Below are 26,208 nucleotides of genomic sequence, written 5' to 3'. Positions count from 1 at the left end.
AAGTGGTATTTTGTTGTGGTTTTAATTTCCCTTTCTTTAATGACGGATGACGTTACATTTTTCTCATACTTACTGGCCATTTCTATATCTTCTTTGGTGAAATGTCTATTAAAACCTCTTGCCCATTTTTAATTGCGTTGTTTTCTTGTTGCTAGGTTGTGAGAGTCTGTTTTGTTTTGTTTTGTTTCTATTAAAGCCACATTCTAATAACTGCTTCAGAGCGAGGAAGAGAGGAGCTTAGCTGGTGGGAAAACAGATCCGAGTTTAATCTGGGCTCTGCCACTTTCACGATTTGGGATTTCAGACAAGTGCCTTCGTTCCCTCTGTTTCAATCTCTTCTGTGGCAGAACAGTAATAACACTCTTGAAGGACCATGACGCACCAGCGGCAGTAATGCAAACAAAACATCGACACGGAGTAAGGGCTCATCTTCTATTCCCTCAAAAGTATTTCCTGATCCCAGCTCTGTGCTGAGCACAGTGCTGAAGCCGGTGTAGGGCAGGGACAAGGCAGACAGGCAAGTCCCTGCCCACTTGGAACTCACATCCCAGAGAGGGAAACCAGCAATAAGCTATTTCATAGACTAAACATCTAATACAAAGTCAGGGAGTAAGAAATGACAGGTGAGGGGCAAGGTAAGGGAACAAAGGGTGGTCAGGACTGATCCGGCGCCTTCTCAGGTAAAGTGGTTATTAGGTAGAATACAGGTTTATCTCAGTGCATCATCCATGGTCCAACATAACATAATTTTGCTTAAGCAAAATACGTTTCTTGTCTCTCACTCATCACCAAGGCCGTTGGAGGGCTCCACTCCTCAAGGTCAACCAGGCACCCCAACTCCTCTACATTGTGGCTATGCCTTCCCTAGAGCAGAGCCCTCCTCCAAACCATCCACAGTGGCTAACCTCCTCGTGCACACTGCATGCTGCCAGAAGAGGAAGCGAGGAGAAGGGGCACACACCCTCCCTCCAGGAAATGCCTGAAAGTTGCTCACACACCTTGCCCTCCCATTCCATCCACCAGCGCTCAGTCACATGGCTACGCCTACCTGGGACTGGGAAGGGGAACTAGGAAATAGAATTCTTTATTCTGGTGCCCGGCCAGGTGTCCAGCTGAAGGCATTTCTATCACCTCGAGTTAAGGGGACAGAAGTTATTGGAGGAGATCAAACCATCTGTCATGGGCAGTCAGGGAAGCCTCCTCTGAGGGGGCAGCAGTTGAGTGAAAACGCAAGTGAAGTGAAGGAGGGAGCCATGCAAGGTTCCGGGGGAAGAGCATTCTGTAGCAGAGTCAGCAGTGATTGTAAGAGTCATGAGTAAGTTTGGGCATTGGAGGGAAACCAAGAAGGCAACAGGGGCTGGAATGGAGGAAGAAAGGAGTGGCTTGGTGGAAATGAGCCTAGAGAGGTGGTCGGGCCAGATAATGGAGAGCATGGTGAGAAGCATGAACTGCGCTCCAGAAGCAGGAATCCTGTGAGTCTAGGGCTAACATGGTCTGCGTGCTGTCATATGACAAGGACCACTCGGGCAAGAGCTTGTACTGGGGTAGAAGGTGAGATGCGGTCAGCACGGGCTGTATCTCAGAGGGAGAGTCAGCAGGACTCGCTGAGATGAGCTGGTTGTGGGATATGCAGAACCAAGGAGAATCAAAGGTGACTCCTGTTTTTTTCCAACCAAGCATTTATTCTCTTATAGGTCTGGTGGTCGCCAGCTGCGATGACACCGAGCACTACAGAATCCAAAAGTCAGATCACGCCACTCTTCTGCTCCAAACCTGCCAGGCACTCCCATTGGGTAGAACACAATCCAAGCCCCGTACGATGTGCCAGCCCCCCCGCCCCCCGCCACCAGGTCATCAGAACCACCCTGCGGGGCAGACATTGCCCTTTCCACACTCTGCTGTGTTGTAGATCACAAGACCAAGCAACAGTCCTAGCTTGGTACCCAAAGTAGCACACCCTGTGAATGGTGGATCTGGGATGTGAGGCAGACTTAGAGTCCCGCCTCTGACTTACTAACCCCAGCTCAATGGGATATTGTCCTCTGGGAGGCTGGGCAGGTGTTGATGGAATCATGCTGCTGTCTACTCTGGGTCCAGTTTTCTGGTGTCCCTCCAGCCTCTGCCTCCACACACGTATGCAGACACTCATGCACACATGCACATGCACACACACAGACCCGCCTTCATACATACACACACACACACACACACACACACACATGCACATATACATGCCTCATGCACACACATGCGCAGGCGCATGGATACTGTGCACACACGTGTGATGCACACATGTGCACGTATACACACACACACACTCGAGCATACACACGCCAACCACTGGCCCCTTTCCTCAGCTGCTTCTTCATCTGACACTAGAAGCCCAGCAGGGGGTCCAGCACACCAGGCTAAAGTAGCCACAACTCCATCACCTCCAGAGGCTCGTTGGACTCACCTCCTCGCGGCACACAGACATCCAGAATTGCTTCTGCACAGCAGTAGATGCTCTCTGAGCCCTCTGCAGGGGTTGCCGTGTTCCTGAATCCCCCAGATGGGGTTTTGGGGATCACTGGGGCCCTTCCTAAGACTCCTCACACGGCGCCTTGCCACTGGAGATGGACAATAAGCATGGCTGGGGGGTGCCAAGGCTCTTTCCCAGGCTGCCATCTTCGCCTGATGGGCCCCCTGCTGAGCAGCTAACTGTGAGGGTCCTAGATCCACATTGCCTGAGTTCGAACCCTAGCCTGACCACTTACTAGCTGTGTACCGTTTTGCAAGGAGCTTAATTCCTGTAATCCGCAATTTTTTCTGCAGACTGCTGACCATGGAGTCCCCAACACAAGGATTCTTGAGAGAATTAAGTGCTCGGATTGGTGCCCAGCACATATGGCAAGCTCTAGGTCATATTATTGTTCTACTGATGACCTCTTCCTGAGGTTGATCTTGACAAAACCTCCCTCTTCTTCCAACCAAACCAGAAAAAATAATTCCCACTTTGTGTCCATATCTCCTCTTCTTTATCCATCATCCTGCTTTAAAGCTTATCATGACCTATTTAAAGTTTGTTTTACCTTCTATCCTCAGCTTTAAGCCCACTTCTTTCTTTCCACCCTCCAGCCACTCCAGCTTTCCCGGCTGCCTAAGTTATATCCCCGCCTCAGGGCCTTTGCACATCCCTCCAAGTCAGAGACTCTGTGTCTGAGAATAAGACATCTGAAGCGGGAGGATCAGGATTGGAACCCAGGCCCTCAGGTCACAGAGACAGAACACTAAACCATTACACCAGTGGCCTCCCTCCTCGCTCCTGCCCTCCCACATTGCCGCGGATCCCACCTCTAGGCCACATCCTTGGGATGTAGAGTCTGTTGGTCTGTTTCCTCTGGACGGAGAGCTCCATCAGGCTGGGCTGAGGTGCATTTTGCTCGTGCCGCATCCCTGGTGCCCAGCACTTAGCACTTGGTACATATTTATGAACAAATGGATGAATGTCTGCCTGCTTCTGCTACATACGTGAGCCCCAGGCACAGAGACCCTGTCTTTTCATCTCTGCATCCCCAGTGCGCAGGCAAGGGCACAGCCCCGGAAGTCATCACTGTGCTCACTGGATTGAAACTGACCAATTTCCTGCGTGTTCGCCAGCCACGCCCCCTCACACGCCCACTCTCGTGGGAGCAAGACAATTACTGTCCCCAAATACCCACATGTGTTCCTGCCTTGTACCTTGTTCATTCATTTCTTCTTCCCAAGACAGCTTTCTTTCTTCCTTCGTCTGCTGGAAACGTCTGCAAAGCCTTCAAGGTCTTGGGTAGACAAGCCCTGCTCTACCATCTCCTCCAGGACATGTGTTGGGCTCTCTCCTCTGCCCATCCACCGTGTGTTCAAACCACTGGCTGTGCCTTACAGGATGGTATTGTGGCTTTTTCTTCCTGCTAAACTGTGAGCTTCCTGAGGGCAGAGTTTGTCTTATTCATTTCTAACCCCAACCTGGGGGCCTTTCACCAGGGACTCCCAGAGAGCATGTGATATGCTGGAGGTGAGTAGATGAGCAGTAACTCAGGCTGACTAGCCACCCCCTGCCTGACCCCCAAGTCCTCCCCTGTAGCATGTGTGATTCACAGAGAGTTCTCAGGGAGCAGGTGCTATTAGTTCCATTTTACAGAGGGAAAAATAGAGGATGGAGAGGTCAAGTTGCTTGTCCAAGAATAAAAGCAAAACTGCTTGGCCTCAAGCACTTGCTGGTGGGTATGGATGTTGCCACGCTGAAGGTTGTGGATGGGAGGCTCTGCTGTGGTCCCTCCTCTCCTCTCCACGGAGCTGCCCAGGCTCACCATCCTCTGTTCCAGAGTGCACAACAGCCTATCAGGAGCACAGCACCCCCAGGACGGCCCTGAAGAACATGGCTTCCCTGACATTTCTTGGCACAAAAGCCTGCCTTTGTTGGTGACAACCAGCAAATCCTGGAGTGTGCAGGGGGAGAGCCTGCTCTTGGGCAGGGATTTGGAGCAGCCAAGAGGGCAGGAAAAGGGCTCTCGGGGAAGCCTAGGTGGCAGGTCATGTTCTGTCCCCATGGGGGTTCCAGGTCCTACAAAGCTCGCCATGCTACGTTTCTTTACATGTTCGGGTGGCAAGACGTGAGCCCCGTTTCCCAGACTCTAAGCAGCTGCAGGAGAATCAACTTTTCTGCTGAATGGAACGGGGCTGGGGCCTGCAGGGACCAGGGCACATGGAGACAGGAGTTGGGATCACCAAATCTTGGCTTTTCTAGACAAAATGAGCCTGGACACAAGGGACATGGTAAAACCAGGAGAAACAAAACTTGAACAGCTTAGCCTGGTGCCTTCCCTGACCTCACACCCCACATGACTTGCTTCTCCCTTCCATGCCAGGCCCAGAGGCAGCTCCGCCCCAGGAGGGGTGCCATGCAATGTCGGGGTGCCTTTGCGAGGTGGGAGCCGCTCACAGAGAGGTGGGAGCCTCGGTGAGGGCCCCAGTCCTCCCACACTCCTGTGTTCATGTCTTCCTGCTGCCGCCCCAAATCACAGAGGACAAAGTGGTTTTAACAACATGGATGGACACGATCCTGCGGTCCTGGAGCTCAGCGGTCTGACACGGGCTCACTGGGCTAAAGGCGAGGTGTCTGCAGGCACCAGGGGTAATCTGCTTCCTCATACTTTTCCAGATTTGAGGGGCTGCCTACCTTCCTTGGCTGGCTGCCCCTTCCTCCAACTGCAGAGCCTGCAGTGGCCAGCCGAGTCTCTCGGCTCATCATTCTGACCCTGGCCCTCCGGCCTCCTGGGGGGTTCCTCCTGTAGGGACTCTTGGGATCACCCTGGGCCCACCCAGATAACCCCAGGGAATGTCTCTGCTTTGAGGTGAGCTGATCCACAATTTTTATTCCATCGGCAGACTTAACACCCCTCTGCCGCGTAAACGCTGGTCACGGGTTCCAGGGATTCGGATGTGTGTGCCTCGAGGGGCCATTACTCTTCTGTCAACACCTGTCACCCAGACCCAGTCACTACATGGGGGCACTCCCTGGGGGGGCAGGCAGCTTCCCACAGTTATCTCATGTCTCCCTCCTGACAGCCCTGGGAGGTCAGGGACATTACGCCTCTTCCTGAGGTTGTGGCCCTGTAGAGTCAGGCCACCTATGAGTTTTGGGGGCCTGGGGCACTTATGCCTTCTCTCATAAAAAAAGGCTTTAAAAGGGGGCACCTGGGTGGCTCAGTGGGTTAAAGCCTCTGCCTTCGGCTCAGGTCATGATCCCAGGGTCCTGGGATCAAGCCCCACATCGGGCTCTCTGCTCAGAAGGGAGCCTGCTTCCCCTCCTCTCTCTCTGCCTGCCTTTCTGCCTACTTGTGATCTCTGTCTGTCAAATAAATAAATAAAATCTTAAAAAAAAAAAAAAGCTTTAAAAGCATGTTTATAGACATGAACATAACCAGGGTTATTTACATTGTTCTTTTATTTCGGATTTTAAAAAGAGATTAAAACACTGCATGGGTCCCAAAGAGTGCCATAGGCTCTCAACACTGTGCCCATGGTGCCAGACGGGTCAGCAAGCGCTGGGGACGGGCGAAAGAATGCCCAGGGTCACGTGGCCAGCAAGAGGCAGAGGCAGGGCTCATGCCTGGGGTTCCCCCGACTCCAGGACCCAGCTCACTTCTCCAATCTCCCCATCATTCCTCTAGTACCCAAACAACTCAGAGCCACAGAAACACTAAAGATTATGGGCCAGAGGCTCTTATCTGATGGACATCCATGTGCCCAGAGAGGGACTGCAATGTTCTCAGGGACACACAGCAAGACAGCGCTGTATCCAGGATGAGGACCTGGTCCCCCGACTGTCCATCGGGGGCTCTTCCCCACAACCCTCTTTCTTCCACGTGCTAATCCCTCTGACCTGAGAAGGAGACCAGCTCCTCCCCAACCCCACATGCACACACATGTATACGCAAACATGAACCTCTCTCTGTCATCACACACGCAATGTCAACCTTGACCACTGTCAGGTTGACTGTTCTTGATATCTGGGCTGGTTAGGATCCACCCAAGGTCCTCGTTTCACAGATGGGGAAACTGAGGCTGAAATAGAGCCTGACCGAAAGCCACTCAGCAGATCACCAAGAGAGAGCCAGCACTCCAGCCCAACCCCAGTCCCAGGCTCTGTGCCCCGAGGCCCCCTTGCTCACACACACTCTCTGCAGTTGGTCCCAGATGTCAGACTCCAGCCTGAGGGGCCCCCCTTGGCCTTCACCCAGCCCACAGGGACAAAGAAGCTCATGTGGCCAGAAGATCCTGAAAGAGCAGTTTCCGAGTCCTCAGTGCCCAGACTTGACACAGTGGTGACCTCCAACCCAGACCCAGAGCAAGAAAAACCAGTTCTAGAGGCCACCCTCCTGCCCTGACTTGGCCTCCACAGTGGTTGGTTGCTCAGGCTGGGGGAACTGGGCCAAGCCTGGGGTTCAGGCCTCATGCTGCAAAGTGGCAGCGCCCCCCACCAGATACCTCTGGCTTCTACTCCATGTCATTTGTCCCCTCCGAGCCTCAGTTTCCCTACCCAGGAATGGTCATAGTACCGACCTCTCAGGGTGGCTGCTGTCCAGGATTCGTGCATGGCACTTGGTGAAAGCAAAATAAATATAACAACTTTCTTTGTAACCATTAGTGATGGTTAATTGTGATACACAAAGAAGCCAATGCTTAGGCTGGATCCTGAAGGCCAGGAGGTAGCGCTGGGCTGGCAAAGGACCAGAACAGCTCCCCTAGGGGAATGGCGCAGGGGCAGAAGCCAAGCAGAGAGGAAGCGGAGGTTGGGGCCCTGACTGGAAACCCCCACAACCCCCAGCACACAGGGAATCCCAGATTTTCCATCTGCTGCCCCTGCACTGGGGAAACGAACTTTCAGGATCTTGATCACGGGGGTAGTTTTCCAACTCTCCGCCCATGTTACAGATGGGGAAACTGAGACCCAGAGAACAAGAGCCACCTGCCCAAGAACGCACAAAGATTTCATGATGATACCAGGACCCAGAGCCGCTGGACTTTTGACTGATCACAAACCTTTCACTCAGCTCTCCCAGGAACAGTTTATTTTTTCTTTTGTTTTATTTCCAAGCCTTAGCTGACATCCACTCAACACAATTGACTTGTCCGTGTAGTCCTGAGAAGACCTCAAAGAAAGAACGGATTGCCGAGCTCAGAGATGGCAGCCAGCCCCACTCCCCTGAGGCACCCATGTCACACTGACCTAGCTCCCCGCTCTGGCCCCAATCATGTACTTTCATCCCAACCCAGCTACTCGTTCCTACCACCGAACCTTTGCACAAGCTCTTCTGCCTCCCAGAATGCCTTTCTTCAGCAATCTCTTTGGGAAGCCTCGTCTCCTCCTTCCAAATGCAGCCCTTTCCAGCCTTCCCTGATGGCTCTTGGCCCCGAAGATACCAGCGCTTCGCCTCTCAGTATTTAAACCAAAGAAAGGCTCAATCTGGGCTGTATTCATTTGCTCTTGTCAACATGGCAGCTCACCGGTCCTCATTTATTCATTTGTATTCAACAAAAGTTTACAGATTACCAAGCACAGGCCAGACCCTCCCCGCGTGCACAGCCTGCCCTTCAGGTGTGCGCCTCCTGTGAAGAGGGAGTCCTACGGAACCTCCCTGGCATTGTTAGGTGCTGAGTGTCACTGGGGGCTGCACAGGGGCCCCATCTTTGTCTCCGGATGCCTTCCCAGTGGGGCCCCTGGCCAGCCAGGAAAGGGTCTCTCCCTGCTCTGCCAACCGCTTGGACATGAGGCCACTGGAGTTTCCTGAGCCATTGTGGTATCCCTGTCCTGGGCAGCCATGGGGCTTGGAGGACGACAATCCCAACTCTGCTACCTTTGAGCCGAGGGATTTGGGCAGGATCACCTCCCTTCTGGGCCTTGGTTTCTCTTTTGTGAAACAGCACTCGGGGCTCCTCACTCACGGGTTTGCTGTGGAATGGGGAAGCAGTCTGCAAACACTCAGAGCAGAGGAGGACTATTGCAAGGGGTGGGGGTCCCTGATCTCACCCCAGTGCTCAGAGACATGGCACTGGCACGTGGGTCCCCTCTGCATGGATTTGGGGCATCACCTCCCTCTGGTAGGCGGTCTCTGGGTAGCACAAGAGTGTTGGACTATGGGCCTCCAAGGTGGCTTTCAGCTCTGGGAAGCTCCGTTTCCTGCCTAGAGACCTCGGACTTTGAAGGCTCTGGACTTTGAGGCTCTGCTAGGAGAGGTTTGTGCTTCGTCTGTCCCCCGCCCCCATCCGGGCTCTCAGGCAGCAATGGAAATGAAAACACAACACTTCCGAAGAGGGAGGATAAGATACCCAGCGTTCACCTATTTCTATCACCGACTAGAGGAATGTGAAGCAAAACCTTCCAGCAAGAGACCCCACCATCCAGCATCATGGAACTCAGAGCACGGGGCTGGGACACAGTCTTTGAATCACTGCACCTGGGAAATTAGAAGGCAGAACAGAAAAGCACCATGCTCCTGGGAAGTGGTGACAATGGGGGCACAACCAGGGGACATGGACAAGGAAACACAATGTAGGTTCCCCCTTCTCCAAATTGAAACTAGCCCCTCTCTGTTCCGCCATTCTTGGTGACTGCTGATGAGCGGGGGATCCCCAGACCTTGCATTATCTAGAATGCTCCCATCAAGGGAAGTCCTGCCTTGGTTCCTATCTCAATCTTTCTGGCTTTAAGGGCCAGACTCATTTGGTCCCCATGTCATTGCCATCCCGGTGGACCACTGCAATGCCCCATACACTTTTCAAATGCTTAGAACCATCCCTGTGCCTGAACTCTTGATTAAGGCCCCCAGCCTCAGGACCTTTGCACCTCATGGGCCCTCTGCATCAACTGGCCTTTCCCTACCTTGTTTAATCTGTCAAATCCCTGAAGACTCAGCTCTGGAAAGCCCTGCTCCCCTGAAGCCTGGGCTCTTTCCTCCTTGTTTTCATAGCACCCACGATTTGCTCTGATATGATCTCCCCCGCTCCCCTGCGAGTTTCTGGAGGGCCAAGGCGGGCCTAAAAGGACAGACAGGAGGATGTATGTCGGGGTGAGGCTGAGTCTGCTAGCTGGGGAGTTTGGGCCTCTTCGGACTTCTGTTTGTGTATCTGCAGACTGGGAACAATCCCTCTACAGTGGACTTCACATTAGCCCAGGAAATTGATACTGGCCTCTGTAACCAGCAAACCCCAGCAGCTCAGTGGAATACCAGTTCACTGTCCCAGTCGCATATGGGCTGGGGGAGGGGCGGGCTGGGACACCTGGGCCTCCCAGGTCACCACTGCAGGGACGGGAAGCACACGGGTTCTTCCCCGACTCAACCCAGCAGCCACTCAGGTCAGCTCGGCTTGCCCTTCCTTGGCCACGCTCCATCAAATGCCCTCCCCCCCACTGAGGGGGGGGGTGGTTCTGGGAAATGTCCCTTTCCTGGGTGCCCAGGAAGAAGAAAAGAACCCGGATTTGGTGGAACACGTAGCCTTGTCTCAGCCATCAGCTTGTATGAAGATTAAGTCATGACGAATATGGAGTTCTTTGTTCGCTGGCTGGCACATAGTAGGTGCTCAGTGAAGCTGTCTCTTCTCCATTTGTTTCTCACTCCCCAGATCAAGGCCTGGGTCTGGCCCCTAGCCCCCTATGGACACTTGGGCAGGGCCTCCGACCCCTGGCCGGGCTTCCCCGGCTGCTCTCCTTGGAGCATCACCCCACCCGCCCCCCGCTCTCCCCGGCTTGGCGGGGACCACTCTCTCCACCTTCTGCACCTGGGCAGCTGTCTCTCTGCAGAGCACTGATTTGCAATCGGCCTCAGCAGCTCTAATGGGCCAGTGAAGCCCCAGGCTGCGCTGAGTTAGCTCCATTTAGAGGCTCAGGGCTGTGGAACACAAACTTGTCCTACCTCTCCGGGGCCAGCCCCGGCTCTCTAGTCTCTGGGACAGACCCGAAGCAGCTGGGGGCTCCTCTCCCGGAGAGCCCTGCGGCCCTCCCCCAGACCCTCCCTCCCGGCTCAGGCTCCTCCAGCTCCACCCTCCACTGGGCCTGCATGGGAGAGGATCTCTGCTTCTCTCCTTCCTGGTGGTTTCTTGAGAAGAGCACAGGACGTGGGGCTCAAAGAAAATGTGGTCCTCAAAGCACTGTAACTCACCTCATCACCGTGGCAATTTATATAGTAGCGGGTTTTATTGGCCCCGTTTTACAAATGAAGAGATTGAGCTCCGGGGTCACAAAGCAGTGCTTTCTACACTTATCTGCCCAGGAAACTTTTTTTTCTTTCTTTTGCATGGAGTAACCCAAAACACACATTTATTTCAAAACACACCGCCTCGAGCTGGTGTTATTTCTTACCCCCAAAACCCATCTGACACATACTCCCACAAGCTCAGGATGCACCTTTCCCTGACTCAGAGATAACCTAACCAGGGCCAGGGGACTTCCAGAATTTGCAAGTGAAATAGTACATGTATAAGCATTTCCTTTTTTTTTTTTTTTTTAAGATTTCATTTATTTGTTTGACAGAGAGAGAAAGATCACAAGTATGCAGAGAGGCAGGCAGAGATAGAGAGGGAAGCAGGTTCCCTGCTGAGCAGAGAGCCTGATGTGGGGCTCGATCCCAGGACCCTGAGATCATGACCTGAGCTGAAGGCAGAGAGGCTTAACCCACTGAGCCACCCAGGCGTCCGTATATGCATTTCTTAAACATAGGTCTGTAACTTCCAGGGGTGCCTCAGAGGAACCTGTGATCCAGAGAGAGTGAAAAACTGTTACCCTGGCTTGAGTCCCCATGGAGAAGGCCCGGTTTCGATTTGGGGTTTTGCGAAAGTGAGCAGAACAGCAGAGGTGTGGGCAAGCACGCCATGAGTGGGAGAAATGGCCTGTGCGACAGCAGGGACGAGGGGACAGTAAACGGATGAGCTTGGCTGGAGCAGAATGGGTGTTTGGGAACAGTGACAAATGAGGTTGGGCCGTCAAAGGGACCTTGGAGAACAAGCCGAGGCGTTTAGATTTGATAGGGGAGGCTGTGGGGAGCCACAGGACATCCTGGAGACTGCATGTGGAGAGAGCGGAGGGGAGCCATGAGCTGCTAGGATGGGGTTCTGGGGACAGCCGGGCCCAGAGGTCTCACTGCCCCTGGTAGGACATGCCAGACTAGTAACTGTTAGGAATCCCACAGGAGGAGGAGGTAGGAACAATGACAGGAGAGCAAGACAGCCTGGCCGGAAGCAAGGCCCTTAGACATAAAGTTGCCTGGTTGGAAGCTCAGGTCCATCATTTCCTAGCTGTGTAGCTTTGGGAAAATAACTTAACCCCTCTGGGCTCCTTCCTTGTAAAACAGGGATAACCCCCACCTGCTTGGGAATTTGCTTAGATGAGAACCTGTCTCTGTAACACTTCAGAGCAAGGCACACCTCCAGCCCTCAACCATGATGGCTTCTCTTCTGATCGGCCAATATATTCTATAAACATTTAGAGATCCCCGCTATGTACCTGCAGCAGGCGTCCTCCTAGGCGTCCTAATGTGTTTTCTGACAATAATCCCAATGGTGTCACACCCATTGGAGAGAGAAGGAAGCAGAGTCACAGAGATTTGGGCAGTCAGAAACCATGGTAATGTCTATTAAGGTTATCACAAGAGCTCAGGTGTCACGGGGCAGTGACAAACGTGGGACCTCTCTCTGACCTGGGGTGGGAGAAGCCACATTGTCTTGAGGCTATTCAAGCTCATGCAGTTGGGACTACAGGTGGGCAGGGTACCGACCCAAGTACTTACAGTGCTTCCCTGCAGGGATGTGGTTAGCAGGAAGATTCTAGGCTGGGGAGGGGCCTGAGGTCCTGCACACTAACAAGGGTTTCTGGAAAATGGCTTTGGGGTAGAACAGACTTAGCCTTGGGCAAGAAACTGGGCCTCAGTGTCCTCACCTCTAGAATGGGTCTTACGCCCGCTAGAGTGCGGGTGACAAGGTGGAAGGAGACAGTGCCTGCAGCCTCAGCAGTGCCCAGGGCCAGACATGGAGTGGGCACCCCGGAAATATTGGCTCTTAGTACTTCTGCTGTTATTACCAGCTCTGGGCCCTCTCTCCCCCATGCAGGCAGCGGGTATGCCGCACGCTCCAACACCGGGATGGTCCCCCCCGCTCATCCGGCCCCGGGAGCGAAAATCAGAGCGCACGCTGCCGTCTCCACGGCACCCGTCAATCGTTTCACGTTCAACTTCCCCATCGAGTTCACAGGCACGTTTCAAAGGCCATGATCCCACTTCCTAATGGTCTATGCAGTGGAATTGTAAGTAGGACATTTCCTTACGCCCTTGGCATTCCTGACTCTTTGAAACTCCCTTTCCTGGTGACTACGGCACACCGTGCCATCTCCAAAGCCCTGGCATCACCCCGCCCTGGCCTCTCCTTGTCCCACAACAGAAGGGAACAACAGGGACCTGTCTCTTTGGAAAACAATGGTAGCTTCCCCGGGTTTCTGTGGAGGTCAACTTTGGTCGCAGACAGCAGGGTAGGCTGACGGGTGCAGGGCCAACATCAAAGAGCAGATGGACCTAAGCCCCACCTGCATTCTACTCACGGGCCATGCGACCGGGGCAAGGTAACCTCACCTCTTGGGAGCTCGGCTGCCCTCACCTGTAAAGCAAGGGTGACGGTGCCTGACACACGGGGCGGGAGAATCAGAAGGGTGGGTCACAGGTTGTGCCTGTAACAACCACGAGAGCGCTTTGTGGTGGTCAAGTGAGGAGGAGGCTGGATGGGACGGGCGACCTGGCACCGGAGGCTCGGCCGGTGGCGCTCATCCTGGTGGGTCCACCAGGGGCCCGGTGGGGCCTCACCTGGGCTGTCTCAGATTCCCGACCAAGATGGTAGCCTCCATCCCTTAACTATGGTGCCAACATCCCTAGATGGAACTCAACATGGGCCCAGGGGGCAGCAAAGCCCAGGAGAATATTCTAAATTCTACAGCCTGGTAACGCAGGGCACTGTCACACGGCTTGAGGACCCTTGTGATACTAAGCCTCTAGTCCACGAACAGCAGAGTGGACGGAGGGGGTCCTGGGGGGATGGCAGCCAGGCTGGTGGGATTGGGAGAGTGGCTATTCCCCAGGCAGAATGGAAATATTGCAGCATTAAACAAGCCGTGTGGACGTGGCGGTCAGTCCACGCCAGCCGGTTGTGGGGGAGGGAACGGCCTGGGGGTGCCGAGTGTAAGGAAGCCCATCCTGTGTCAAGAAGAATTTGTCGAGGGAAGGCCCCTGGTACACGTGAAGAACCATCCTTGCACTACCGAATACTAGCCGTGTGCCTCTGGATGAGTAGGAATGTGTCCCTGACCTCCTCGTCCACCCCCAGGGGCCCAGTCAGATGCCCTGTGTTCCAGTCCCAGCTGCACAGACTTTCCCTCCCTAGGCCTTGGCTTCTGCATCTATCAGACCAGGATCCTTTTATCGCTGACTCTTCCGGACTCAGAAGCTCTACCCGCTCCCTCGTGTGTATGCACATGTGCACACGGGGGTGTGTGCACACGGGGGCGTGCGTGCCTGTCTGTGTGCGTGTGTGTGAGAGGCCACAGTCCTCCCTGCACCCACCTCCTCCCTGCCTCAGGCCCCCCAACTCAGGGCCTCACCTGGGGTTGATGTCCTCCTTGGGAAACGCTGACCCTTGGTGCTGAGCAGGCCAGGGGAGGGACAGACACCACCGAATTCAAAGCCAATCCCTGGAAGATGGGCCTGATTATTTGTAGGCACGCATTCAGCTCCAACTGTTTACCCACCCCTGAGCCAACCCCAGACTTCTCAACTTGTCCTGCCGGCACCGAGAGCCCCGACTGGCGGCGCACACGCACCCTCCCAGAAGCCTGATACAGACTTCCAATTATCTCTTAATTTCGCTCCTGTCTTCATTTGTTCATTTCACTTTTTCCAAACAGACTGGGTTTGGGGCGGAGGAGGGAGCGGTAATTTTGAGAGCTTGAAACCAGCTCGTGGGAGTGTGGCATTCCCCTGCAGGCTGGGATTCTCACACGGGAGAGAGCAGGAAGCTCACTCCCAACCTGCTGGGCAGGTCAGCCACTGACCTGCTGGCCCGGATGGCAGCATGAGTCTGAGAGCCCTGCCCTGGCCTCTGGGTGCCCTGAGAGGACCTTGGTCTGGGGAGGGGTAGAATTAGATCGGGGCCTCAGGTTCAGCTGGTGACGATTGATATGAGTGGTAATGACCCCGAGGAGGAGGAGGAAGAGGAGAGGGAGAAGAATGGCTGATATTTCATGAGCTTTCACAAGGTGGAGCTCAGCACTGTGGACTGTCCACACATCAGTCACAACCTTATGAGGTATATGTGCTGTTCCCCACCCCCACCCCCGTCTTCAGTTAAAGAAATTCATGCACAGAGAGGGGAAGTCACTTGCCTAAGGTCACACAGCTGGCAAGGAGCAGAGATAGGTTGCCAGTCTGGATCTGGAACCCACAGCCCTGGTGAGATGGGGGCCAGTGACTCTCCCTTGGCCTCTCACCAGAGAACGTTGTCTGTTTTCGAGGGCAAGGATGGGCTGGCCCCGCGTCTCTCCCTGATCTGGGCACTAACTCCCGGTGCTTTCCCCATCTGCCCTCAGGAGCCCCAGAAGGAGGGCAGAGGCATCCAAAGCTGGGTCAGGTGGCTTGACTGCAGTCCCGGGCTCAGCCTTCCCCACTGCTACTTGCGGACCTCACCTCCGGGACCCGCAGACTCCGTCAGGAAGGAAACAGACAGGGAGGCTCTCGGGCCACACCTGCAACGGCTCCACCTGTCTCCCAACTCACCACACCCAACCCTCCTAGCCCGGTGGATTTGCAAAGGAGAAAATAAAACACACACATGTAATAACCAACCCTGTGCGTTTCCTGGCATCAGGTGACTATTTGGTCAAGAGAGCTTCCTCCCTCTTTGTGTACCAGCTGGACACTCCTAACATCCTCCAGCGGCTGCTGGCTCGGGTGGCTGATCACAAGCTCAGCCCTGGGGCACAACCCCCACTCCCACCCCCAGGAAAAGCATCGAAGGATACAAGGAGGCCAGTGCTGAGATCTGCTGGCCCTGAGCCCCCGTGGCCACGGTCTGCCAGCTCAAGGTCACCTTGGCTCCCACTCTCCCCCGCTGCCGGCCACTGGCTGGTCAGAGCCAGCCCAGAACCCCCCTCCAGCTCACCCCGCTGGAAGCAGGAACCGGACCCTATTGGGCAATCATTAATCGGATTCTTGACATTCTCCAGCCCCAGGTCGGCTTTGGGAAGCATGCTCCCCGGAAGAGGAGGAGCGGAGGCCCAGGACTGGCATTTGGACATGCAGCTGGCAGGCAAGGTGGTGCTGTCCGCCGCTGCCCTGCTCCTGCTGATCGTGGCCTACCGACTGTACAAGTCGAGGCCCAGCCAGGCCCCACTGAGGGGCAGGAACGCCAAGGCCGAGGCCAATGAGGAAGCCGAGGGCTCCGGGCAGCCTGCAGTCCAGAAGGCTGCTCCCAGGTCACCGCACTGGGTACTGAGACACCGGAGGGGAAGCAAGGGGACCAGAGAGGTGCCAGGCCATGGCTGGGAGAATCAGGGGGACTCCCAAGTCCTGGCAACAGGACCCTCTCCAGAGGACTCAGAAGCCCACGAGGCTCAGGAGCCCGAGGAGAAAGGCGCTGGTGAGGAAGGGGGTGGGCAGCGCCCGGACTCTGAGCTGGGGCCTCCTCGCTACAGTGGCCGGGAAGCCGGAACAGCTGCTGGCAGTGAGCCCGAGCTACCCCCCCACCCCCATCTGGGCAGCGAGTCCCAAATCTCCCGCACTGGCCTCACCACGGGGGACGGGGGCGGTGTGGGCAGTGAGCCTGCCCTGCGGCTGGATGGTAGCCCCCCGGGGCATCCCCTGGAGCAGGAAGCCATCCCCACCACCTGGATAGCCCACGTGGAAGGCCAGAGTTACACAACCAAGAACTGGGTCTTCACCCGAGCCTCAGGAGCTTGGCACCACAGGGAGGAGGCCAGGGCCCTCCAGGCCGCTGCAGACATGGGCCTGACCGTGCGTCAGCAAGAGGGAAACACCAGCGCCTCCTACACCTACGCGTCGGTGGCCCGGGTGCGTGTGGAGGAGAATTTTCTGCAGGAGAAGGTGGAGGGGGTCGGGCCCAGGCTGAAGGGCAAGGTGTATGATTACTATGTGGAATCCACCTCGCAGGCCACCTCCAAGGGCAGGCTGGCCTGCAAAACAGCTGCCCTGGCTGAGGCCCCACCCCTCGTGCCACTGCCAGGCCCCCCGGAAGCAGGGGCAGCTTCAGGGGGCCATGCCGCTGACCGGGAAGGTGGAGCAGAATCACCCGGGTCCTCCCAGCCCAGGCCGCCCTCCACGCAAGGCTTCAGCAGGAAGGACAGCCTCCTCCAGATCCTGGAGAACCCAGAGCTCCAGCTGCAGCTCGATGGTTTGGGGGCCCCCACTCCATCCTACCCTGATGGGAGAGCCCTGCCCGGCCTCCCCCTACCCCGGGCTTCTCTGGGGTCCAGCTCAGCCGGAAGCGGTGGGGAGCCCCATGTGCAGCTGGTGGCAGGGACCAATTTCGTCCACCTCCCGCTGGCCCCTGGGTCCACCCCCGACGTCCACCTGGATCTGGGCAACTGCTACCAGGTACTGACCTTGGCCAAGAGGCAGAAGCTAGAGGCGCTGCAGGAGGCAGCCTACAAGGTGATGAGTGACAACTATCTCCAGGTCCTGCGCAGCCCAGACATCTACGGGTGCCTGAACGGCACTGAGCGGGAGCTGATCCTCGGTCGCCGGCTGCAGGGCCGCAAGCACCTGGTGGTGGCCGATGTGTGCCCCCAGGAGGGCTCTGGCTGTCTCCGTTGCTATGATGACGAGCGGGACGTCTGGCACCCGCTGGCCTGTCTGCCCCCCGAGGCCGTGTCCCGAGGCTGTGCCCTCTGCAGTCTCTTCAATTACCTCTTCGTGGTGTCCGGCTGCCAGGGGTCTGGGAGCCAGCCCTCCAACCGCGTCTTCTGCTACAACCCGCTGACGGCCATCTGGAGCGAGGTGTGCCCGCTCAATCAGCCCCGGCCACACTGCCGGCTGGTGGCCCTGGACGGCCACCTGTACGCCATCGGGGGCGAGTGTCTAAACACGGTGGAACGCTATGACCCCCGCCTGGACCGCTGGACCTTCGTCCCCCCGCTCCCCAACGACACCTTTGCCCTGGCACACACGGCCGCGGCATGCGCGGGGGACATCTTCGTCACGGGCGGCACCCTGCGCTACCTGCTGCTCCGCTTCTCTGCCCGGGAGCAGCGCTGGCAGGCCGGCGCCACGGGGGGCGGCAAGGACCGCACGGCTGAGATGGTGGCGGTCAACGGCTTCCTCTACCGTTTTGACCTCGATCGCAGCCTGGGCATCAGCGTGTACCGCTGCAGTGCCAGCGCCCGCCTCTGGTACGAGTGCGCCGCGTACCGGACACCCTACCCGGATGCCTTCCAGTGCGCCGTGGTGGGCGACCTCGTCTACTGCGTGGGCCGCCGGCGCATGCTGTGCTTCCTGGCTGATCACGTCTCGCCCAGGTTTGTGCCCAAGGAGCTGCGGAGCTTCCCCTCACCGCGGGGCACCCTCCTGCCCACCGTCCTGACCCTGTCCCTCCCCGAGGTGCCTCAGACCAGGGTCTAGCTACCCTCTACCAGACTGCTGCAAAACCGGGAAGCGACAAGCACCCCTACCCGGCACTCTGTGAGCCATTTCTGGGAGTGCAGGCGGCTCAGGCATTTGGCCAGCGAGGGGTAGATTCTAAGCCGCCCTGCTCTGCTGGCTGGGGGGGCCCTGGGATGCGGCTTTGCTGGCAGTGGGATGCAGAGCTAGAATCAGGGACCGGGCAGCCACGTGTGCAGGGACGAGTGCCGCCCTGCCTCAAATCTGAATTCTTGGAGGAAGGGATGTCAGGACCCTGCCAAAGTTCAGGGGCATAGCCTCATCCCAACCACCAGGTCCTGTGGTTGACCCCCAATAGCCCCTCAAACCGACCCTGCTGGACGTGGCCCAGCTCATTATGAGACACCAGAGTCCCTTCCTAAACACTGGCCACTGAGCCCCTACCTCCAGGGTTCCCAGAAACACCTGGGGCACACAGGGAGGTGTTTTGGGCCGTGCAGAGAGCCCTGGGGAGCCCGCAGGGGTTTGGCCAGAGGAGACATGGTTGAAGAAGTAGATCAGCGACAGTCAGAGCTGCCCATGGGACTCTTGCCTCCAGAGCAAACTGACCATTACCCGCTGCACTTTTTCTCATTACCTAGAATCCTAGTATACTAGGAGGAGAAGCCTCCAATTAGTAGCCATTCGAAAACATTCATCCTGTAGTGGTCCACTAAGGACGCCAGTGGTCCCATATCTGAGGTCTCAGGAGGGAGAAGAGAAGATGTGATCTGTCAGCACCTGTCTGCCTGGGACATTGCTTGGGCCCATTGCTAACTGACCACTGACCATTCCCCAGAGCTCAGAGCCTGCACAATACAGCTGTCCAAACAACACAGCCCTCACCTCAGGGAGCAGGGACAGCCACTGCCAGGCACCCCTCCTGGACTGTTGAGAGATTTTGGCATAATTTCTCCTCCCTGTGCTCGTGGTCACCTGGTCTGCCTGGTCAGGCAAGAGAGGAGGGAGGGCGCTGAGGAACTAGAAAAGTCTAATGTCACATCAGGACCCTGGGACCTCCTCTCACATCAGGGTCCGTAAATGTGGAAAGCGCAGAGACCCTCCATCCTTAGGAAGTTGCCCATTCCTCTTTGGAGGGGAGAGAGAGAGACCGGTCCAATCTATTGTGGCAGGCCCATTCTCTCGCTGAGGATGACACATACACGAGGGAAGGGCAGTGATGCTCCAGGGGCCAGCCAGAAGCCAGGGCAGCAGGAATCCCTTCTAAAGTGACAAGCAGCCTAGAGAAAAGAGGTAGAGATGGGGATGCAGCAGTGCAGGCCTGACAAGTGGGGACCCGAGGAAGCTTTGGATTTTAGTGTTCCAACGTTGAAAATGGGAAGGATAGTTCATGGTCTTCTCTGCCAGAGAAATGAGAACTCCTGGAGAAAGTCCTCCCCAAGTTCCCCTCGGGGTCTGGACGGGAGCTCGTGTTCACAGCAGCTGCTAGGGCTAAGCCAGGGTCTTCCTGGGAAATACACGATAGAACAAGGAATAACAGGGAGGTTGGCATGGAGATGAGAACTAGGCCACTCAAAGCCACCATCCCCATTCTAGGGCCTGGAAGGTGAGGCTGCCTAGTCTATTCCTAACTTGGAGTCTGGTGACCTCCCCCATTCCCTGCCAAGGCCATGCTCAAGCTCAGAGCCAACACTCAGACATGAGCATCCAAAGGACCCCCGGGGTGGAGGGGAAGTGGGGGTAACTCAGTGATATGACTGGGCCATGGCACGGGCATCATGATGGCAGGCTGGGAGTTGCTTGGAAGGCGAACCCCATCTGGGAGCTAGGGGCACATGGAGCCAGATCCAGCCCCCAAGGGTAGGCTTCCAGTAAGGAGCCGGGCAACGACTAGACCACAACCAAGCAAGGAGACCACGGGGGAGGGCTCCAAACCCAGGGTGAACTAGGGATCACTCCAGAAAAATTTCAGAGCCCCATTGCCTCGGGCATGTTCTCATGGCCAGGACTAGGGAAGCAGCAGTTTGTTCCCGACCCACTGCTGGTGGAGTGCGGTCTTCATGATGAAGGGAGAGCTGAGATGGGAAGTATATGGGGCCCTTCTCATCTACCTGTGCAGACATCACTAATTGATTGCCTTATCTTTTCCTATTGAGCCCCAGAAGGGGGCTAACACCGGGCTCTAGGCACTTATCCCTGATTGACCAGAGCTGGTGCGTTTCTCATCACCAGCCTGGGTCTCCAGAGCTAGCCTGAGGGAAGTAAGCAGTCAGGACCATCCTGGTAGAGCAAGGTCGTTCAGGGAGCCTGCAAAGACCACCTGGGTCCAAGACAGCCAGGATTCTTTCAGAACATTTAGGCCGGGCACTGTTCCAGGCCCTGGGAATGCAGCAGGTCCCTGCCCTAACAGAGCTCACGTTCTGTTGGAGGAAAACGGGCAACTTTTACAAACAAATGCATAATCAAATGAATGGGACCCATGCTGCATACATTCAAGGAAGGCAGAGGAGGCAAAGAAGTAGTATCGTGTGATCAGCCTCCCTGATAAGGAGACAGTGAGCAGAGCCCTGGATGGAAATCCGGGAAATGCATGGACCAGGGCTGGTGCTCAGGGCACCAGTGGGGGCTTCGTCACCCTGGCCGGGGAGGACAGAGCTGCCTACAAGGAGCTCCACCTCGGAGTGAAGAGGTCGGGACCCCAGCCGTCCTGCTCCAGCCATTCACGTGAGGGAGCGTTCAGGAAAGAGGTTTCTTGAACGATGGTAAGCTACATTCCCCGGAGAGAAGCAGAGGGCACGCATTTAAGGGAAGAGCCCAGATTGCACACGCCCGCCATGCCGTGTCCCGGTGTCCGCCCGCCCATGATCCTCTGTGGGGTCGGAGTCTAGGACTTCCACTTGACCTTGTGGGATAGCCTTGTCCGGCCACCTCGAGCCTTAAGCCTCATGGCAGCCTGTGTGCGCTTGGCCTCTCCCTGGGTCACCCATCCTGCTTGCCCCTAAAGAGTTTCCTCTTTAAGGCAAAACAAAAACCACCCTTCAGTTTGGGCTGCTTTCCACGTGGGGCCAACCACGGTTTTGTAGGAAAGAAAATTGGTAGATGCAGGAGTACCAAAAAACCTCCCCAGCTTCGCCCCCCAAAGACCACCCCCTCTGCAGTGCGTGCCCTTCCAGCCTGTGCCTCCTTTTCCTTGCCTTGATTTTTGTCAACGCGTGATTATGCTGAATGCACAATTCAGCGGCTTCCTTTTTCCACTTAGCTTTTTAGAATACGCATTTTCCATGTTGCTACAAACCCTCGGTAAACACCATTTCAATAGGTTGTGATGTTCCATCCAGTGACTGTACCACGGTTTATTTAAACAATCCCCCCTCCTGTCGGGCCTCTAGGTGTTTTTGTCCCCCTGTTGGTTTCTTTTTCCATCATAAATAAACCTTCCTTTGTTTTCCTGTTCCTCTCTGTCTGGGGCCTCCATCAATATTTACAAGAGAAGCCCAGTCCAGGGCTGGTCTGGAATACAGGGTTGCTGAGGCAAGCCCAGAAGCAGCAGCATCTGCCTCGGGCCCCACTCTGAGTGGGGGCTACGGGGCTGCTCTTGGAAATGCCCCGCCAAGAAGGCAAGGCCGCCCGGAGGGCTGTCCCAGGCACCCTGTGGCATTGCCGGAGCCGGAACGTAAGGTACGGGCCAGGTGTCCAGAGCCCCTTCCCAGCATAGACCAAGCACTGGACTAGATGCTTTCTACACATCATTTCACTGAGCCCCACAATAACCCCATTTTACAGGGAACAAAACTGAGGCTCACAAAGTTCAAGGAAACTCACCTTCATGGCAAAGTTCAAAAGACCTTCAGGTCTCTTCAAAACACTCTGGAACCTGGCCTGCCTACTCTCGGTCCTTCCAATCCCCTATCATGAAGCCCTGGGGCCAAGGACTTGGGATCAGCCATCCACTGGGCCACTCCCACCCCCTCCCCCACTCACAGTGATCTCGTATCCTTGAACTTTGAACTCAAAGACAATATTCCTCTTTTTTTTTTTTTAAGATTTATTTATTTACTTTAGAGCAGGGGAGGGGCCGAAGGAGAGGGAGAGAGAGTCTCAAGTAGGCTCCACGCCGAGCATGGAGCCCCACACGGGGTTGGATCTCACAACCCTGAAATCAGACCTGAGCTGATATCAAGAGTCAGATGCTTAACCACCTGAGCCACCCAGGCCCCCCTCAAAGAAAATAGTCTTGAACTCTCCCGTCCTCCATGTCTGCATCCATAAAATGGGTTTGCTACCTCCAGCCTCAAGACAATGTAACAAGCAAATGTGTGCAAAGCACCCGGCCCAGGGATGCTCCAAAGTAGGTCTTTTAAGTACCATCAGCTTCTGCAGGGGCCAAGGGCAGGGAGGGTCTGCTGGTACTCCCACTCCCCTTTCTCTGCATCCTGATCCAGAGGAAGGTTGTCTCACCTTTGAGCTGCAGGAGCCCTGTCTGGTTTGACAAGATTGGGGGGTTTGGGGGAGAAGTAGGGCAGCATTCACGTTATCTGTATTTTAACACCATTCAGGTTTTGAGACTCTGAGCCTGTGCCCTCCTCTTCCGCAGTCGATGACTTGCTGGTGGGCGTCGCCCAAGGCTCAAGGTGGTCAGCATCTTCCCAGGGTGTCGGGCAGCACAGAAGAGCTTTAGGAGCTCCTCAGAGCTCCCTGGAAACCTTGAGAAGGTGCAAGGGGGAGCAGGCTCCTTTCTCTGCCCTCTGTCTGGCCTGCAGGTAGTTAGAGCTGTGACAGGTGCCCCTCACTTCCTGCCTTTGTCATCCTTGCCTGGAAGAGCCGTGTGGCCCCAGGGCTGCCCGGCGATCCCCTGAAGCTGTGGCTAGACCTACGTGAAGGTGAGGCTCGGGCAGAGGAAGGGGACGGAACACAAGGGAGAAGGTGCCCTTGGGGAGTGGGGGATTAGGCAGGAGGCTACAGCAGCCAGAAGAAAGGACAGCTCGAGGGCAGTCTCTACAAAGAGCTCTTTTGGAAAATGGGATGTGAGTCAAAATATGAACAAAAATGAAAAAGCGATCAAGTCTGGCTTGCCTTTTTTGGTGTGCGAAGGGGAAGTGGAGACGGCTCTCCCACGGGTAATAGGATAATAACGCCACCAGCAACCCTGCACCATCCTTCCCACCCTCATCGAACCCTTACAGAGACATCACTGCCTGAAAGTGACGATCCTCATCACATAGGGGAGGAAACGAAGACAAGGCATTTCACAAAAAGTTAGAAATCACTAAAAAGTCAGAAGAGAGAGGCGACGCCTGTCTGACTCCGTCAGAGGAACACACAACTCTTAATCTTTGGGTCATGAGTTCAAGCCCCACATTGGTCACAGAGTTTACTTTAAAAATAAAAAAGCAGAAGACAGAGATCTAATCTCTATCAATACGTTTATTGAGCGTTCATAATGCTGACAGGTGCTAGGTTCGAATAATCTCGTTTATCCTCAAACAACCTAGTAGGGATGCCTGGGTGGCTCATTTGGTTCAGCAGCTGCCTTTGGCTCAAGGTCCTGATCCCAGGGTCCTGGGACCCACTCCTGCATCGGGTTCCCTGCTTCTCCCTCTGCCTCTGCCCCTCCCCGAGCTTGTGCTGTGCTCCCTCTCTCTCTCTCTCTCTCTGACAAATAAATAAATAAAATATTGGGAAAAAAAATAAAAACCAAAACAAAATCCAAAAATTCCAACCTAGTCGATGGCAACACTAGGCGAATTCTCCCCTTCCATCAGTTCCTCCACCCCTTGAATCTGGTCGTGAGACTTTCTACAAATCGCTTGGGCATTGGGTTTACTCTCCTGGGACTCTTAGAAGCCCTGCGACCGTCACCATTTGAGCAAGCCCAGGTTAGCCTGCTGGATGATGAGTAGTATGTCCCCCATTACTAGCTAAACAATCAGATCAGCTCCTTGAAAAATAGTCACAAATACCACCTAAGGGTCAGGACGTGCTCTAAACACCTGACTGCCAGGAATTCTTTCATTCTAAAAACAACCTGGTGGGTACGATACTTTATCATTTCACAGATGAGAAAGCTGAGGCACAGACAGGCTAGGTAACCAGCCCACATTTGCACCGCCTGGGTGATAGAACCCAGGAAGCCCCGGGCTGCTCCAGAGCTGTTGGGAGAATGAATCAGCTATGAAAACAGGGAGACCTTTGCTTCCTGAGCCCCCGCAACACCCACCCACCAGGACACTGGGGTCAGAGGCCTTGCCTACCTTGCTTGCTAGGCCTTGTTCGTCCAGGTGCATGAACAAGGGCAGGGCCTCGGTGACACTTCACCAAAGAAAAGATAAGAGTGGCAAGGACCTCTCTCTGAGGCTGCCAGCTTCCAGGCTGCTTGGATCCCCCACTGGTGATTTTGAGGGTGCCTTGAGCATCCTGGCCCAAGTTTGGTCCCTGGGGGTGAGGGCTGGCAATCCAAAATCCTGATGCCACTTGCCAAAAGCCATGGCTCTGCTCATCTGCATTACCCAACACTTGCATTTCCTGAGAAGTTTATATAGAGATTTCAGATCTCCCATCATCCCATTTCACAGATGAAATAAGTGAGGCTCAGAGAGATCTCACAGTGGTGACATCAGTACTCATCCTCCAAAGTCTTGAAAGTGTGGCATCAGCTTCCTACCATCGACATTGCCTACTCCTCCATCAGGACACCCCACACTGCACACATAAGTCCCCCACATCTCACTCCTCAGTTTGCAGGTGTACTGGCTCCACTGTGAGTCTCTGTGGGCCGCAAGGAGGTCTTCTCTGCCTCTGGCATGCATGCAGGCAGAGAGCAGCTATGCAGCATGGCCCAGAGGCAGGTGCAGCTGAGCCGTGTCCTTATTCAAAATGCACCTTCAAGTACTGCAATGGGGTATTTGGGACTGCCCAGCTGGGTTGCTCTCCCTGTCTCCAAGGGAGACTGTTTTATGCCTTCTGCCTTCTCCTCAAACACCCCCTCACGTTGGCACACAATATTGGGGTACAGAGAGTCCTCCAGTCCCTGCAGTGCTGAGCACACCTACTTTTACTGCCCAGGAGCCTTCTGGCATCCATGCTAGCTCCCATAGAGGAGCCTGGCTGGCAGGAATTGGAGTATAAATACCCCAGCTCCCTCGCCCTCCGTAGATAAGAGCCTCAGGATATGGCTTTAACTGAGTCTCTCCAGTCTTCCTGCCTATCTTTCCACCTGCTCCTCCTTCCTTCTAGAGACTGTGGAGGAGGCAGACCCTCCTTTCTCCTCAGACCCATCTGCTCTCACTTCCTTTAGGACTTCACACCGGAGACCGCCCGGCTCTGGCACCAACCACCTGCCCCTATCCGCTGGTTCCAAGCAGCATACAAATGGGCTCTGACATCTCCCATCTTAATAGAAGAGTCACTTACACATGATTTGCCTGATAGCACAATAAATGTGCTATCACAAATACACTTTGGAAGGTTAAAAACATCACCCACATACAATACATCTTTATTTGTAATGAGTGTCAAAGCAGTGTGGTATCTTTGTGCTCCTGAAAACACTTTATCCTCCAAAGATTTGTGATTGTTTTTCCTGCAGTCATGTTCATGCTATCACAGTCAACAATCTTTGCTTTGTAGAAAATATGCAGGCTAGCTTTAACCTGGCCTCAATTTGAATCATAATAAATTCCAAGTGAACTCTCAAAAACACAGCTTCCTGTTACAGACTGCTTCTCATCTGATCTGGAGGAGTCAAAAATCTTGGATTGTACCTAGAAACATTTAAGTCCATGCCTGGTATCTTTTGGCTACTCCATTTTACCTCCCAAGCCTGGTCTCTCTCCCCTGGACCATGCCGTGGGGCAGGGCTAGGGCCTGATGACAAACTCAGACAGGATCAACTCCAAGAAACCCCCGGAGAAGTAATGTCATTAGTACAAGTTGTCTTTGCTTTCTTTTTTTTTTTTTTAATTTATTTATTTATTTGACAGAGAGATCACAAGTAGGCGGAGAGGCAGGCAGAGAGGTGGGGGGAAGCAGGCTCCCCGCTGAGCAG

The 26,208-nt window shown here is 55.0% G+C and overlaps 1 protein-coding gene across 1 annotated transcript; it reads left to right on the top strand.

The window, feature by feature from the left end:
• The first annotated feature begins 15,769 nt into the window (after positions 1 to 15,769).
• KLHDC7A (kelch domain containing 7A) lies at positions 15,770 to 22,190 on the top strand. Its single transcript, XM_047728230.1, has one exon. It carries the CDS (start codon positions 15,798 to 15,800, stop codon positions 18,183 to 18,185), a length of 2,388 nt encoding a protein of 795 aa, XP_047584186.1. The 5' UTR covers positions 15,770 to 15,797; the 3' UTR covers positions 18,186 to 22,190.
• Positions 22,191 to 26,208: the final 4,018 nt, after the last annotated feature.

This window comes from Lutra lutra, chromosome 4 (genome assembly GCF_902655055.1).
Source record: "Lutra lutra chromosome 4, mLutLut1.2, whole genome shotgun sequence".
Classification (NCBI taxonomy): domain Eukaryota; kingdom Metazoa; phylum Chordata; class Mammalia; order Carnivora; family Mustelidae; genus Lutra; species Lutra lutra.
This window is presented reverse-complemented; position numbering and strand designations above follow the sequence as displayed.

What these genes read in the sequence shown, in the direction of transcription:
- KLHDC7A (XM_047728230.1), top strand. Translation starts at nt 15,798, where the DNA reads ATGCTCCCCGGAAGAGGAGGAGCGGAGGCCCAGGACTGGCATTTGGAC.